The following is a 15,545-nucleotide window of genomic DNA, read 5'->3' on the forward strand; positions in this document are numbered from 1 at the left end:
CATGCTCTAAAAGTATTCCGGTTCTTATCCAAGTAAAGACTAGAAAGTTCACGTGTTTATACGATAAAGAGTCAATGTATGAAGCATAAACAGACAAACAGAATAAACTGCTTTTATCAGTGTTTTTAAACACTGGCATTTAAGAGAACTTAAACTGAAGCACAAATTTCATTAGTACAACTTACCTGGAAGTGGTTGCTCCTCCAATCAACAATGGAATCTTTATAGCTAACCTCTCCATTTCCTTGGCAACAAAAATCATTTCATCCAGGGAAGGAGTGATAAGTCCTGACAGGCCAATTATATCTGTTATTTTAAAAGAAGAAGAAGAAAAAATACAATGAAAAGGAACATGAAAGAGGAGAAATATGAAACAATTTTAAAATTTAAGACCATAAGACCTAACATGGATTTCTAACTTCTAAGACATTACTTCTAACTAGGGATTTTAATATTTTTTTTTGCTTTTGGTAGTAAATATGATTTGTAACCTCAAGTTGCAATAATATACTTACCAAAGTTTTGGGAAACCATCCAACAGAATATATCCTTAGTTTATGATTTCCCAGGCTCAAACATGTCATGGTGTCCAAGGAAACATAAAAAAGACTACACACAGAAAACTATCTAATACAACACTGTTCTCTTGTAAGAGCCTGTCTGTCCCCATTCTCCATCTCCAGAGCTATAAAGGAGTTCAACGGGAACTTAATCACATTGCCCAACCTTCATTATAATGGCAATAAGAGCAGTCCCCTTGCAGGATCCAGCACTTGCTTGTCTGAATGTCCCATGGGTCCCACGTGAGCTGAGGCATTACTGCTCAGTGACAGACACTTGGAAGAAACATTTTGTGAGGTGCCCAGAAGTACAGTTGCACAGTACCTGCTTTGTTGTCAAGAGCAGCCTTCAGTATCTTATCGCAGGGAGTCATGACTCCTAAATCAATAACCCTGAAGCACAGAAAGGAGATGTGAGAAACTGAACGAGGACCCATTAGAGACAAAGTGAAATGAACATTTTAATTTCTGCCATTAGATACTGCTCTAATGTAAATCGGAATCACAATGAAATGCTCACTAAATACCAACAACCGCCACAACTACCGTTACCACCATTTATTAGGTACTTACTATGTGCCAAGACTATGCTAAGCATTTGCAAGAGCAATCTCATTTAACCCTCAAAGCAATTCTATGCAGAAGTGCTACGATGGCTCTGTTTTAATTAGGAAGGGCCAGCCCAGAGAAGTTAAGCAACTTGCCCAGTCACACAGCTAGTTAGTGGCAGAGTTGGAATTTGTGCCAGGATCTGACACCAAAGTACATTCTCTTAGACATTAGGCCAATATAAATGCTGGGGAAGTTCACTCAATAAATATCTGTTAAAAAAAAAAAAAAATTGGAACAATATACTTCATGGAAGGCACTGAGAAGGATAACCAAGCAAAGGTCCGTTCCTGTGCCTGAAGAGCTGTTGATAGGGAAATCTGGTCACCCGAGGCAAGGAAAGGAGAAGAATTAATCAGGGGGCAGTTCACCAAGAGATGGGATGAGACTCAAAAGAAAAGCTGATTCTGGACAGATACAAACTAGAGGGAGTGGCGCATCTGGAGCAAAGAAAGCCTGGAGCATGTTCTGAGAAAACAGGGTAACACCAGAAGAATATCAATTCATGGAGGAGAGAGCTCCCAGGAACTCAGGGAAAAAAATCAGAGCTTCTACCCTGAAAAATGTTCTGTGTCCTCTCATGTTCTCTAGGTTTAGGGAACACTCAATGTTTAAAGAGCCCTGGTGGCACAGTGGTTAAAGCATTTGGTTGCAGCACTTGGTTGCTAACTGAAAGGTCAGTGGTTTGAACCCACCAGCCACTCTGTGGGAAAAAGATGTGGCAGCCTGCTTCTGTAAACATTAGTCTTGGAAGCCTTAGGGGGCAGTTCTACTCTGTCCTGTAGGATGGCTATGAGTTGGCATGAACTTGACAGAAATGAGTTTTCACAATGTTTAAGTTATTTTTACAATTTAATCTTATATGAGTATACACCAAAAAATCATAGCAAGTATTTTCATTTATTTCATTATGTCAACAATTCTTAAAAAATTAAATAGGCAGATTTTTTTTTTTCCAATTAAGAAAAACCCAATATTTAAGAACTACTACACGACATTGTAAAAAAAAAAAAAAATTTTTTTTTTTACACGACATAGAAGCCCTGGTGGGGCAGTGGTTAAGAGCTTGGCTGCTAAGCAAAAGGTTAGTAGTTTCAATCCATCAGCTGCTCCTTGGAAACTCTATAGGGCAGTCCTACTCTGTCCTATAGGGTCGCCATGAGTTGAAATTGACTTGACGGCAACAGTTTTTTTTTACATGATATCAGTCGGTGAAAGTGGGTGCTGGACAAAAGGGGCAGGAAGGAGACTTATTTCTCACTATATGCCCCTTTCACATGGTTGAATTTTTTAACCTGTTCCCATTTTACTTTAAAAAAAGGAAAACTAGCACATATGGAATCTTCAGTAAAAAGCAAGCCAATTTCAAACCCTTGATAACTATATTCAGCTCTGTTAGCATTAACAGGGTAGAAAACAAATGCTGCAGGTTTAATGACGTGCCACTGTAGGTTATAACAGGAGTGAGATGGTACCACACTTTTTTAAACATATTGGAGAAAGTCTGGTAACTGGAGCTTTTGTTAAACAATGACTAAGTTTAGACTGTTGCACATAAAACTCAGCAAAATAGCATACTGCTTTTAAATCAAGACAAAAAGGCATACATTTCAAAGCTGATCATTTTTCAATGTTGTAAGTTTTTTTTTAATTCAATTAAAGTCATCAGTATGATGACAAGAATTTTCTTGCTCTCCTGTTTTTCTAGTTTGAAAAAAAAAAAGTTTGAAGCAGGGTTTATTTCAGGAATTTTTATATGCATGCTTGCCCTTGTTTGAGGAAAAGCAAGGAGACCATCGTGATTAGAGTAGAAATGAGCAGAGACAGTTGTAGGAGACAAAGTCAGAGAGGGAAGTGAGAGCCAGATCCTATAGACTACACACTGGAATCACCAGAGAAGCTTCTGTCAAGATCAAACGAAATCTTAGACTCCAATGTCCAGAGATTGTGACTCAACTGCCCAGGGCAGGGCCCAGGCACTGATATTTTTCAAATGCTCCCACGTTACAGCCACTGACGTAGGGCAGGTTTTACTAAGAGAGAAGGAAAGTCACTGGAGGGTTTGAAAAGAGGAATAAGAAATCTGACTTAGGTTTACAAGATAACTCTGCCTGCTGTGTGTTAGACTGCAGGAAGTACAAGGCCAAAGCAGAGACCATTAGGTTGCGGCAAAAATCAAGGCAACAACGGATAGTGGCTTGGCCCAGAGTGGAAGCGGTGTAGGTATTGAGAAGTGGTCAGCTTCTGGAAATGTTGTAAAAGCGGAACTGACAGAAGTTGCTGATGGATTAGATACGAGGTGTGAGAGACTAGAGGAGTCAAAGATGGCTCAAGGGTTTGAGTCTAAGCAACAAGAAAAAAAAAAAGCTGCCACATTAAAACAGGGGAGAGTAGGGGAGGCGTCTGTAAGATGGTGAAAATTAGTTCCATTTTCAAAATAAATGCTGGTGGCGTAGTGGTTAAGTGCTACGGCTGCTAACCAAAGGGTCGGCAGTGCAAATCCACCAGCGCTCCTTGGAAACTCTATGGGGCAGTTCTACTCTGTCCTATAGGGTCGCTATGAGTCGGAATCAACTCAACGGCACTGGGTTTGGTTTTTTTTTTTTTTTTTTTAAGTTCGAGGTATCTTTAGACATCCAAGTGGAACTCTCAGATAGCCAACTGGATATGTAAGTCTAGCATTCAGGGGAAGAGATCCATCCTGGAGATACAAATTTGGGACGTGTCAGCATATTAGATGGCATTAAAGTCATGAGACTTTAGGAAGAGAGGACTCAAGGGTGTCCCAGGGCCTTTGTTGGGGGCACTGGTGGTTCAGGGGTAGAATTCTCACCGTCCATGTAGGAGACATGGGTTCGATTCCCAGGCAGTATACCTCATGTGAACCACCTTTCTTGTCAGAGGAGGCCTGCATGTTGCTACAGTGCTGAGCAGGTTTCAGCAGAACTTCCAGGCTAAGCCAGGCTAGGTTGAAAGGCCTGGTGATCTACATCCAAAAAATCAGCCAATGAAAACCCTACGAGTCACAACGGTCTGATCTGCAACTGATCAAGCGGATGGTGCAGGACTAGGCTGCATTTTGTTCTTTTGTACATGGGGTCACCATGAGTCGGGGGCTGACTCGATGGCAGCTAACAACAAAAACAACCTCGTTACTCTTGATGTGGTCTTTGTACCAGCTGCAGGAGCATTACCTGGGAGCTCATTAGAAATGCAGAATTTCAGTCCCAGACCTACTTTAGTCAGAACCTGACTTTTAACAAGATCCCTGGGTGATCAGAAGGCATGTTAGGTTTGTGAAGCACTGACCTAGGGAGTGTGGGCAGACAAAGAGTCCAAAGACTGAGTCTTGGCACACTCCATTATTGGGGTCATAAAGAAAAGGAGAAATCAGCAAAAGAGACTGAAAACCAGTGGTCAGGAGGTAAGAGGTCTGAGGACAGTGTGGGGGCGGGGGGACACAAGCTGAATTCCCAACCAGGGCTTGGAACCCATTTGAATTCCTGCTGAAAATTTGCCTTTATGACAAGTTCCCTGCTGAGAATTTGCATTTCTAACAAATTCCCAGGAAGTTACCCCTTTAAAGGATGAATTTGGGGGAGGGGGCAGGGGAATTTTTTGGTGATGCTGTGATTTTTCCCTAATGGAATGGATGCTGAATCATTGCCTGTTGGTAGTTTTTTATTATTTGAAAAAATGCGGTGCCAATTGTAAGAGGGCCATATGGGTATCATGTTCCATGAAATATATCACAAATGTGGTACATATCGATACCATGGCCCAGGAAGTGTATAAAAAATGTCATCAGGGAGGCAAGCACTTTATAAAAGATGTCATCAGGGAGGTGGCTAATGGGAGCAGGCCGTATCGGTTCCATGTTCCATGAAGCACATTACACGCAGGGTACCATGGCCCAGGAAGTGCATCACAAACTTGTTTTCAGACCAAAAATAACTCACTTACTTGATACTTCCAAATGCTGGTAACTGTACCTTCCAAACAACACAGGAAATAGTATATACTTTCAAGCCTTATCTCACAGTACAGAAGCCAAAAGACACAGAAGTTTTACAAAATCACTCCTTTGGGAAGCATCCTCTCATACGAATGACTCTCAACACTCAATTGTGATGCAGAGCAACATCCTTGTTTTTAGGCAGATGCACCAGTATCCGCCACGATGCCAGAATGTGCTAACGTGGCTCAAATGCCTGCCAATAAACCTCCAGAGGTAGAAAACGTGAGTGGTAGTTAAATCCACCAGTATACATGAAGGACTTATATATAAGAATACCTGGGGATCTTGTTAAAGTGTAGATTCTGATTCACTATACCTGGGGTGGAAATGCAAATTCTCAGCAGGAACTTGTTAGACATGCAAATTCTCAGCAGGAGTTCAAACTGGACCAAGCTGGTTTGAAGCCCTGTTTCCAACTTACCGACCTGACTTCAAGACGTCTTGTTGGGGAAATGGTCAAATATATCACTAATTTCAGGAGCACTTCCCAACTTTCTGCATACATAGAAAATTTATGCTACTGGGATACATGAGGGGAGACTTGGTGGCAAGCTGGTTATGAGCTATGGCTGCTAAACAAAAGGTCAGCCGTTCGAATCCAGTAACTGCTCTTTGGAAATACTATGGGGCAGTTCTACTCTGTCCTACAGGGTCTCTGTGAGTCGGAATCGACTCGGCAGCAATGGGTTTGGAATTTTTGGGGTTTAGGATACATGAACGAGGTTGCTCAAAGCCAAGGGTAACTAATCTAGGGGCTAAGGCTGCCCTTGGCCCCGCCATCCAGGGATAAGGAGATCATTTTCTCAGCACATCTGAGTTGAGACTGTTGGTAAGCTCTGAATTAGAATACAGTTTTTTTTTTTGTTTTTTTTTTATGACAAATACTACAATGGAGGCATTCACAGCGTGCTGTGGGAGGTTGCTTAACAGATGACAATTAGAAGCCTCCCAGGGAGGTAATGCATGAGCTGAGTTTTGAAACAATAAATAGGTGTCAGCTAGATGAAGGAAAAAGAAGGGCAGGCTAGGCAGAGACTAGTGCTGTGAAGGTCCAGAATCATACCAGCTAGAAGGCACGGAGGCTGTTTGGCTGAAGGAAGGAGCTGTAGCAGGAGATGAGACCCAGAAAGAGGGGATAGGTCAGACTCAACTGTGCCTTCTAAGGCACCACCATTCTTCCCCTCCACCCTTTCCATTCCCTGACCTTTACCACATGTCCTGCTTCCACCCCGCTCTTCCTCATCTCCCTCTACTTTCCCATGGCTTCCCTTCTGCACTTCGAGCCATACCCCAGATCTGCAGGCCCCTCCTTACACAAATCCTTGTATTTTGCCACATGAGAAACAAAATAAAAATGAAAGTTATGGAAAATGTTGATTTAAAAATTTTTAATTCAGAAAAAAAAAATGTAAGCTGCACTAAATGCTTTAGCAAAGCATCCAGTACTATTTAAGAGTACACAGAATTTTGAAAATGAATGCTATCATAGAAAAAGTCCTTTTTCCTTTCCAGATTGAGTTTAAAAAGAGAATAAAACTAGCTGCACGTCTGCATCCATTTAAGGTGCCTGAAATTTGCAGTCACTCCATTCTTTCTTTCTCAGTTAACTGTTTTCTGCTCCTGCAATTTACACACGCTACCACCAGATGGAAGTACGGTACCCGTCTACAGTCTCCAAGGAGGTTTTCCAACCTGTGGTTAAATAGTGTTAACAGGGTCTGTTTCCATTTCTTTTCTTTTTTTGGTGGTAAAAATATACATAACACAATATTTGCCAATTCAACACTCTTTACACGTGCAATTCACTGACACTGATTACATTAAACATGTTTCATTTCTACTTAAAAAATAAATAAATAAAACAAATTATTGAGAATTCTCCCCTTTAAAATATAACAAGTTAAAAGCCTCTGAGTAATTATCAAGTGAGCTCCTTAGAAGAGACTGAACTGTGTGTCCTTGACCTAGATACGGTCATTTTCCTCACTTAGTTGAGCACGCTAACATTCACAATTGCACAGTTTCAAACTGCTTTCATTCTTATGAAAGCATAATTTCATATATTATTTAATTTTTACCCATATTAGACATTATCCTTCCTGCCACTCTTTGTTTTTTTTAAGAACTAGATGTATGATATGTAATTTTAAAATTACTGTTGATATATAATACTTTTTCTTATAGAATTAAACACTGCATTATCTTTTAAATGGGAAAAGTCCACATTTGTCTTTTTATATAATTATTAGTAGAAAGTATACCTAAATCAACTTTTATATAATCAACTATCTGATCAAAAATACTTTAAAATATTCTATATTATTTTTGAACCATGTATCATCCAAAGCAAACAAGTTATTTTTATAAAATTCTTAAGGGGAATTTAACTAGAATATTAATATTAGACTTTAAAGTTATTGGCAAGTAAAAAAAAAAAAAATTGGAAGGTAGAATGACACAGCATGGAGTCCCAAATTTGGGAATTAGAAGCCCTGAGTATTCCTGTCATTTATGACACATGTGCCCATGAAGGAATCCAACTTTTCTAAGCTAGGTTTTGTCATCTGTAAAATGAGAAATACAGTAATAACCCTACAGCAAGCAGCACAGGACAAAACCATGGAAGAAAAAGAAGAATGAATGAAAATAAAGGAAAAGAACCAAGACAAGAAGGGGAAAAAAAAAGGGAAACCAAAAACCATACCAAACCAAACTCATTGCCGTGGAGTTGATTCTGCCTCATAGCAACCCTACAGGACAAAGTAGAACTGCCCCCTAGGGTTTCCAAGACTGTAAATCTTTACAGAAGCAGACTGTTACATCTTTCTCCCAAAAATAAGAAAAGGAAATGGGTAAGTCAGTTATATAAAAGCCTTGTATAAACTGAGAAGTGGCAGACAAATATTAGCTATTAGACTCTTGGATACATCCTTAAATATGCTCAAATTCTCAAATTTGAAAGTTCTATTGCATCCTATCATCTTCTTCCCCTAAAAAGGAATGTCTTTTCTTTCTAGACAACTATCACATTTAGTCCTCTTGACTCTTTTTTTCCTAGTAAAGAAAAAGCATTCTTCCTTCGTGAGATTTACTGCATCAGGGACAAAATGCTGGGAACATGGAAATCGCATTAGGATCCCTCAAGAGCTGGATTATGTGCCCAAGCACTGGCACCGCTGCTCAGCAAAGCAGACATTACTACATCAGCTTGGTCTTCTGGGGATCTGCCACTAGCCGGCATCACTGAAATCAAACTCGTCCATGCTAAAAGTCTACGTGTTAAACGACACAAGCCAAAAGGACGTTGGCCTCTGATAGGACTTTGCACATTCACTTACGCTTTTGTAAAAAGAAATGAAAGTTTCATCAGCAGGTGTTTCTCCAGTTGGACTTGTTAGCAAAGATAAGCAAACCTTCCACGCACAAAACAGGAATTAGATGTGCTTGAGAGAAGCCTCAAGTTTAAGAAGCTGCTTTTCATGACTGTTAACGTTCAATTCAGTAGCACCCTGGAGAAAGCCCATGATTCTTTCTGACCTTTTAAAATTTCTTTATGGGGCGGGTGGGGGGAAGAGGAGGGGGAAGGGAGGGCAAACATTCTAATATGATCCTCTCAACTAATTATCCCTTAATCACAATAAATAATAATAATACGCTGACGATGTCTCAAGAATCGCTTTTAGGAAGTTACATACAAGTCCTCTTCTTTGACAGGGCTCTGGTTGCATTACCTCAGTTGGATACGTACTTGGCTACTCAGCCTGATAAAACAGTAAACTTGTTGACAGCAGAAAAGCTGACTAAATCATTTTGGTGTCTCTAGTATAATGCCTGGCATATAGTAGATGACCTATAAACATTTATTAAACGGAACTGAATTTTAACCCTCTGTGACAACTGCAAATAGAAACCAACAACATCAGGTTTGAGAAGGTGAGATAATGGCAGAAATGTCTACACCTTACCCCAATACTTCTTACATTCTACTATAACAACCTCCTCTGCATCTCCAACAAGTTTATCTTTAAAAAATAATAATAGGTTGCTAGAAACAGTATTCCTCACTTCTAGGAGCAGGAGAGATGCTAATTCTTTTTACATTAAGTGAGTAAGCAAACAGAGGTGCTTCTGATACAATCAGAGGAAAAGTGGTGTGACCCTTGTCACCACGCCTCCATCACCAGCCTTCTTCATTGCATTTAATAAGCTTTGAAGACAGGGTGGGGGCTTGACAGATAATTGTTACTTGACAGCAGGAGAAGAGAACTCAAAGGGCTCCGCTATAGCACCAATCAAGTCTCTCCTCTCGATAGGAAAAAGTTCAAATTAGAAAAAAGTCCATGACTGAAAATGCCTGTTGCTTGGACAAGAACCAGGAAAGACATTAGCTATATTAGGCTTTTCATAATAAAGAATACGTTGAATTCTGAGCAAAACACACACTTACTATAGGTCACCAGCTCTGACATGGAAATAGCTTTATGAATATTTATTTATATCAGAAGGGAATTTTACTTGTGTACAATATTCCAGAAAATAGGTTCATTACAACCAAGAAGCACACACAGTCCTGTTCTAAGCAAAGAGAGAATTGTACAGGCAAAGCTTTCTTACAAAACTCCATTTAGCCAGGATTTCATAAGATCTCATGTCCAAAATCTGACAGTTCATTAAGAAATAAAGGGAACATGATAAAAAAATAAAAAAAAAAACCCTGATCATGGGAGAAGCTTAACATATCAACCATTATAGCCTCCATCCCAAGGTCAATGATCAAGAGCTTCTCGGTTGTCTTAACCCTACTTCGACTTTTGAAAATAGCTTTTACTATATTTTTTTGTCCTTACTGAGCACATAGAAGATAGGTAATTATTAACTTATTTCATTTGAAATGGTGTGTTTACTGTAGAGAATTCAGAAATACAGGTAAGCAAAAAGAAGAAATAAAAAATAACCTCCAACATCCATTGCCATACCCTACCTCTCCCACCCGATAAATAATTACCGTTAATGCTTTCATATTTAACTAGAAAAGGGCTGAAAGAGGTGAGTTCTCAACTTACCTGAAATTATTGCAGCCAAGGACTACGCCAACTATGTTCTTGCCTATGTCGTGCACATCGCCTTTAACGGTGGCCAACACAATGGTGCCATGGTAAGGGTCCTGGAGAGGAAACCAAGCCGCTGAGCACTGCTGTAATCATGTCAAAGCAGATCACCTAGTCCTCTAAAGTCATACAGATGTTGGTACAGAAAGCAATTTAATACAACCGAGATAATCTTAAAGATAAATCACATGCTCTCCAAGTAGAAAGCTATAAGCCCAAATAGTTCAAAGAAAGCCTACCTGGTTGGTTAGCTCAGGGGGCTAAAGCATTAAACCAAGATCACGAGCACCATGCAATGGTTTAAGTACTAACACAATACAGTCTCACGGCTGAAGACTATACCCCTAACTCCCAAAACCTGATGCATGTTTATTGTTAGAAGGAACAGGGAAGAGAGTGAGGAGTTAGTTAAGTGGTATGTCCCATTTGAATCTGAAAAACAACCACAACCAGGGGTGGATTAACCATAAAGCAAGGTACGCACAGGCTCACTTGTGCTTGCTTACTAATCTGTAGTACACAATTTCACATGTTTGTGGTGAAAACCAGGTGGAAATGTACGTCACAGATTAGTAAGTAAGCACAAGTAAGCCCCTGCATACCTTGCTTACTGGGTAACCCGTCTCCGACCACGGTGCAGAGGTGTATTTGATTATCTTTCTATTTCTTTAACACTGTTGTTCTACGACTGTCAGCAGCCAAAAAAAAAAAAAAAAGTATGCAAGGCAAGTGGGATGCTTTTGAGCACTATATCTGTCTATGCCAGTCACAAACTCCAATCAATTTAAGAATTTAGAATCCAAGGAGCCAGAATTTAGAATCCAAGGAGCCAGAGCTGACTGAGCTTCAAAGGTCAATAAACAAGGTCAAAAACCTCAATGATTTACCATGGTGGTGCAGCCAACAAGAATTAAATTGAATCCAGAAGTGGTTCCAAGGACATTACCAGTATGCAGAGATTATTCAGTTAAGAGTTTTCCAAAACCAAACATTACTCAGTTACTTCAAGGGCAGGGATTAAGTCTTATTCATCTTTGTAGTTTCACAAGACCTGGCATAGAAGCTCTGTAAATTGTCAGCAGACGAATAAATGCATAAATGAAAAAACTGGTTTTGTCTTGAAATCACAGGCTTTGATTGAAAAATTATGCCTATATTGACGATTTCATAAAGTCACATTGAAAGGAAAATCCTGGGGTATTCTGATACTTCATAAAAGAAAAGTGCTGGCTCATTCCTCTATTTCATCTTCAAGGACAACTGCAGGTTAAGCCCAATCACTTAGCCCCTCCCCCACCCCAGTAAGCATCATCAGGGCCAATTCCTCAAAGGGCCCTCAAGCCTGGAGAAAACAACTTGCCTCTTCTTCAACGGCGCCAGTGAGCTCTCTAGTTTCTTCTCTTTCTTTTTCCATGAAGGGAATAAGGTGCCCAACAGCCTTCTTCATGACCCGAGCTGACTTTATAACCTGGGAAGATACAAAGAGTCAGGCACCTTTAAGAAATCACCTGCACTCTGCTAATGTCCCCTTATGAAATTTTAGCACAAATTAAGAATGCATGCTTTCCTCCTCAGGCCAGCTACAGTGGAGTCCACTCTTAAGAGTGGGCAGGATAAGGAATAAGCTCCCTGTGGAGAAGGTCAACAAATGAAGTACAAACAGAAGGAAAATGAGATCAGAAATCAAAAGTGTACAATTTCTGTCCTCCAAACTCTTCCATGTTATTTTTCCTCTGTCCAGAATGTCCTCCATCACCTGTCCAAGTTCTATGCATCCTCCAAGTTTCAATCTTCTCCACCAGGAAAGCATTACCAGCCTTCTCTTCTGAATCCCCAGCTCATGACTCACAATGAAGCCTCTCGCATAAGCAAGAAGAGAGCCCTTCAGCTTTCTGTATGCCGCATAGTCCCAACCTACATGCTGGACAAGTATTTGTTAACTGATGTAATTAGTAGCTATTGTAACTCAAAATAAGAGTTCTGGTTTCATTGGAAACATCATTTAATGGACCACTACTAGAAACCTTTTTTTTTTTTTTCTCCGAAAGGTGTATCCTTAAAGATATTATTAACTTTATCTTGGGTTTTATTTTGTTGTGTTAAGGGTGAGAGACAGAACTGAAGACTAGGATGCCAAGAACTTTAAGGCGACGTCTAACCTCCACACTACCAAAAGATAGATTTTTCCAGATATTACTGGTACTCCTAAATATATTTACAGAAGGAATGACCAAATCTCCAGGCCTTTGAGCTCTTGTCCAAATTAAAATCTCATAAATATACCCAAACACACTATTTATTAAGATTCAACTGTGAAAATTTCCTTCCATCTTTTGCCAACCTGAGGTAGAAACATTTTCCCAGCTCCAAACAGATCACCAACAACTTTCATGCCATTCATCAGAGGCCCTTCAATTATATTCAGAGGTCGAGGATATTTGTCCTGGTTTAACCTGGCTTCCTCAGTGTCCTCAACAATATGTTTTTCAATGCCCTACAAAAAAAAAAAAAAGAAATACATCAGAAGAAAATCACATAAAAAAACTGCCTTAAGTCCAAACAGCCAATAAAGACTCAATCACAGATGTGCTAAAGGCTGCAGCTTCTGGAATCAGAACGCATGGGTTAGGGTCCTGCCTCTTATCACTAATTTAGGCAATTTATTAAGCTTTGGCTTCCTCGATTAAAATATCACAATAGTACCTACCTCATATAGTTATTTTGAGGATTAAATGAAATAACCCATGTAAAGTCCTTAGTTGGCTTTATTGAGTAAAGTACTTAATAAAAGTGAGCTATTAGTGACAGAAGAAGTACTCATAAGTAAAGTTCAAATTCATAACAAAACACACTTTGTATCCTAGTGGTTTAATGGATTACACATTAATAAATACCTCCCATGAAGTCAGTATGTCTTCTCACTGAAATGTTAAAGGGATGGAGGAGGAACGACAATGGACAAGGGCCTTAGCTGGAGGTTGAAATCCGAGAAGCCTCCGTGTCCAGCCTTTATGAACCAAGCCATACTCCTCCGGAGTCCCCAGTTCAGGGATCCTTGGATGTGGCGGACTAGTTCCACAAAGTCAAATATGTGAATCCCAAAAAGGTCCAAGAAATTAAAACTTAAATTCTAGAGTTAAAAAAAGAGCTCTAAATTCTCCAGATTCACAAAGAGGAAACTGAAGTCAAGAGATTATTTGTCTTGCCTAAAATTCTAATTATCAGAAGATCCAGGACTTATTGCTGACTGACAACTCCTTGGTCTGAAACAGGGTTTCTCAGCCTCAGCACTACTGACATTTTCGGCTGGATAATCCTGTGTTTTGAGGGCTATCCAGTGCACTGTAGGATGTTTAGCAGCATCCCTGACCACTGAATGTCAGTTGCATCCCAAACCCCCAGTTGTAACAACCAGAAATGCCTCCTAACATTACCAAATTGCTCTGGGGGTCAAAACTGCTCCAGTCAGGGACCACTGGTCCAGGGAGCCTCCTTCTCCAGCACTAGCATCAGACGTCCAGTTCACGCTCAGTGTTCCCATAACTCACCTTGACAAGGGCATACTCAAGGCGTTCTTCGATGGGGCCACTCCTCCACTCATCTGTCTGAATGACTTTTTTCCCTTGTGTTCCATGAGTCTGAATTGAAATTAGGACAGAAAGAAAGGTACAACAGGTCACTTGACTAAACTATTTGGCGGCAAAAACTGTGTCTTATTCTTCTTTTACGTTCCCAGCCCGTAGTAAAGTGCCTAGCATGAATTAAGACCTCAATAAATGTTTGAGGGAAGGAGAGAGGAAAAGAGGAATCTTTTAGGATTTAAAGATCTTTAGTAGAGAGACAGGTGAAGCTCCATTGTTTTCTTTCCTTCTTTCCTAAAAGGTAACAACTTAGGACAAAATATTTCCAGAAGAAACTATATCTCAAACCTGATTAGCTTTATAAGTTCTCAACTAGGATCACCACTATCCACAAACATGTGTAGGGAAGCTGTAATAAAGCTAATTTAGACACCACTCTGGAGATGGGCACACTAAGAGGCGTAAGACACAAAGACTTTGTGGATAATATGTGCAGAAATGTAAGCTATAAGAGAAAGCATGTGCCGAGGGTTCAATGAGTCAATGATACAAATTAGGGAATTTTGAGGAAAGACCAGTTGCCACAAACTAGGGTGGTGATGAGAGGCTTCTAGGGTAGTGATGACAGATTCAGCAAAGGGACAGAAGTGGCAGTGATCATGGTACATTTGGGGAACTGCATTACTTTATCTGTTTCTCCATGTCAAATGGTGGCACCAGCTTCCAAAACCAGAAACCTAGGTACCATCCTTGAATCTCCATTCATTCCTCAAAGTCAACTAATCACCTAATCCTAATGATTATAAATACGACCTCAATATTTCCTCTCTCCACTCCCACTTCTACTATCATGGTCTGGGCAACTAACTGGTCTCTGGAGCCCAGAATCACTCTGATCTCCAATTCATCTTCCACTGTAGCCAGAGGGGACCTTCTAAAATGCAAATCTGTTCAGACTGCTCCTCTGAGAAAAAGCCCTTTAGAAGTTCCCCATCACTCTCAGCGTACAGTACTGACTCCTTAACATGCCATACAATGCACTGGTCTGGCTTTCTCCCATAGCTTCAGCTTTTTCTATTCCCAACGAGCTTCAGCCACCCTGAAGATCTCAGCCCCTCACATTCTCCATATTCTCTTTAACTTCTGAGTCTTCACACTTGCCCATACATTTATTTAGCACCTCCCACAATGCCAGGCAAATATTCCTCCCCTGGCAGGAACCACTAGCTCCACACTCCAAGCCAAAACCTTAACCTGGCTAACTCCTATTTAACTTGTGCCCAGTAGTACATATAGTGACCATGATCTTTTTCAGCATCTAGGGTTTATTGGGAAGCTGCTATACCATTGATAGTGCTCACCTGAGCCCACAAGGCAGAGGCCATTTTACTGTTTGAAACCAAAGAAATAGACGTGTGCCACAAATTACTGTATTTACAGGTATTGTATGAGGTGTCTGAATTTTTGGTACACAAAAAATAGAAATTTTGAAAATTTTTATTTGTTACACATATGTACCAATAGACCCCAGTGGAGACTCTGGGGTATAGTTAGTGGTACTTCATATATACCACTAAACTTTTAGGGTAGGCTTGTGGGAGGGGGCAAGAAAAAAAATCAGTACGACCTAACAAAAAATCAGACAAACTCAATGATTCTGAATGCTTCC

The 15,545-nt window shown here is 40.2% G+C and overlaps 1 protein-coding gene across 9 annotated transcripts in view; it reads right to left on the minus strand.

Moving 5' to 3' along the window:
• The window catches only part of MTR (5-methyltetrahydrofolate-homocysteine methyltransferase), a 141,141-nt gene that overhangs the window by 34,835 nt on the left and 90,761 nt on the right, over positions 1-15,545 (minus strand). For all 9 annotated transcript variants that reach the window (XR_007515227.1, XR_007515228.1, XM_049867946.1 and 6 more), the window contains 6 exons: positions 13,844-13,933; positions 12,637-12,789; positions 11,656-11,763; positions 10,251-10,351; positions 886-953; positions 186-306 (listed from right to left, as the gene is read on the minus strand). Coding sequence is in view for 7 of the 9 variants with exons in the window: in XM_049867946.1 (XP_049723903.1) it covers positions 186-306; positions 886-953; positions 10,251-10,351; positions 11,656-11,763; positions 12,637-12,789; positions 13,844-13,933 (641 nt within the window). In the remaining 2 variants the exon portion in view is untranslated. The remainder of the gene's footprint in view (positions 1-185; positions 307-885; positions 954-10,250; positions 10,352-11,655; positions 11,764-12,636; positions 12,790-13,843; positions 13,934-15,545) is intronic.

The sequence above is a fragment of the Elephas maximus genome, chromosome 24 (genome assembly GCF_024166365.1).
Source record: "Elephas maximus indicus isolate mEleMax1 chromosome 24, mEleMax1 primary haplotype, whole genome shotgun sequence".
Classification (NCBI taxonomy): Eukaryota; Metazoa; Chordata; class Mammalia; order Proboscidea; family Elephantidae; genus Elephas; species Elephas maximus.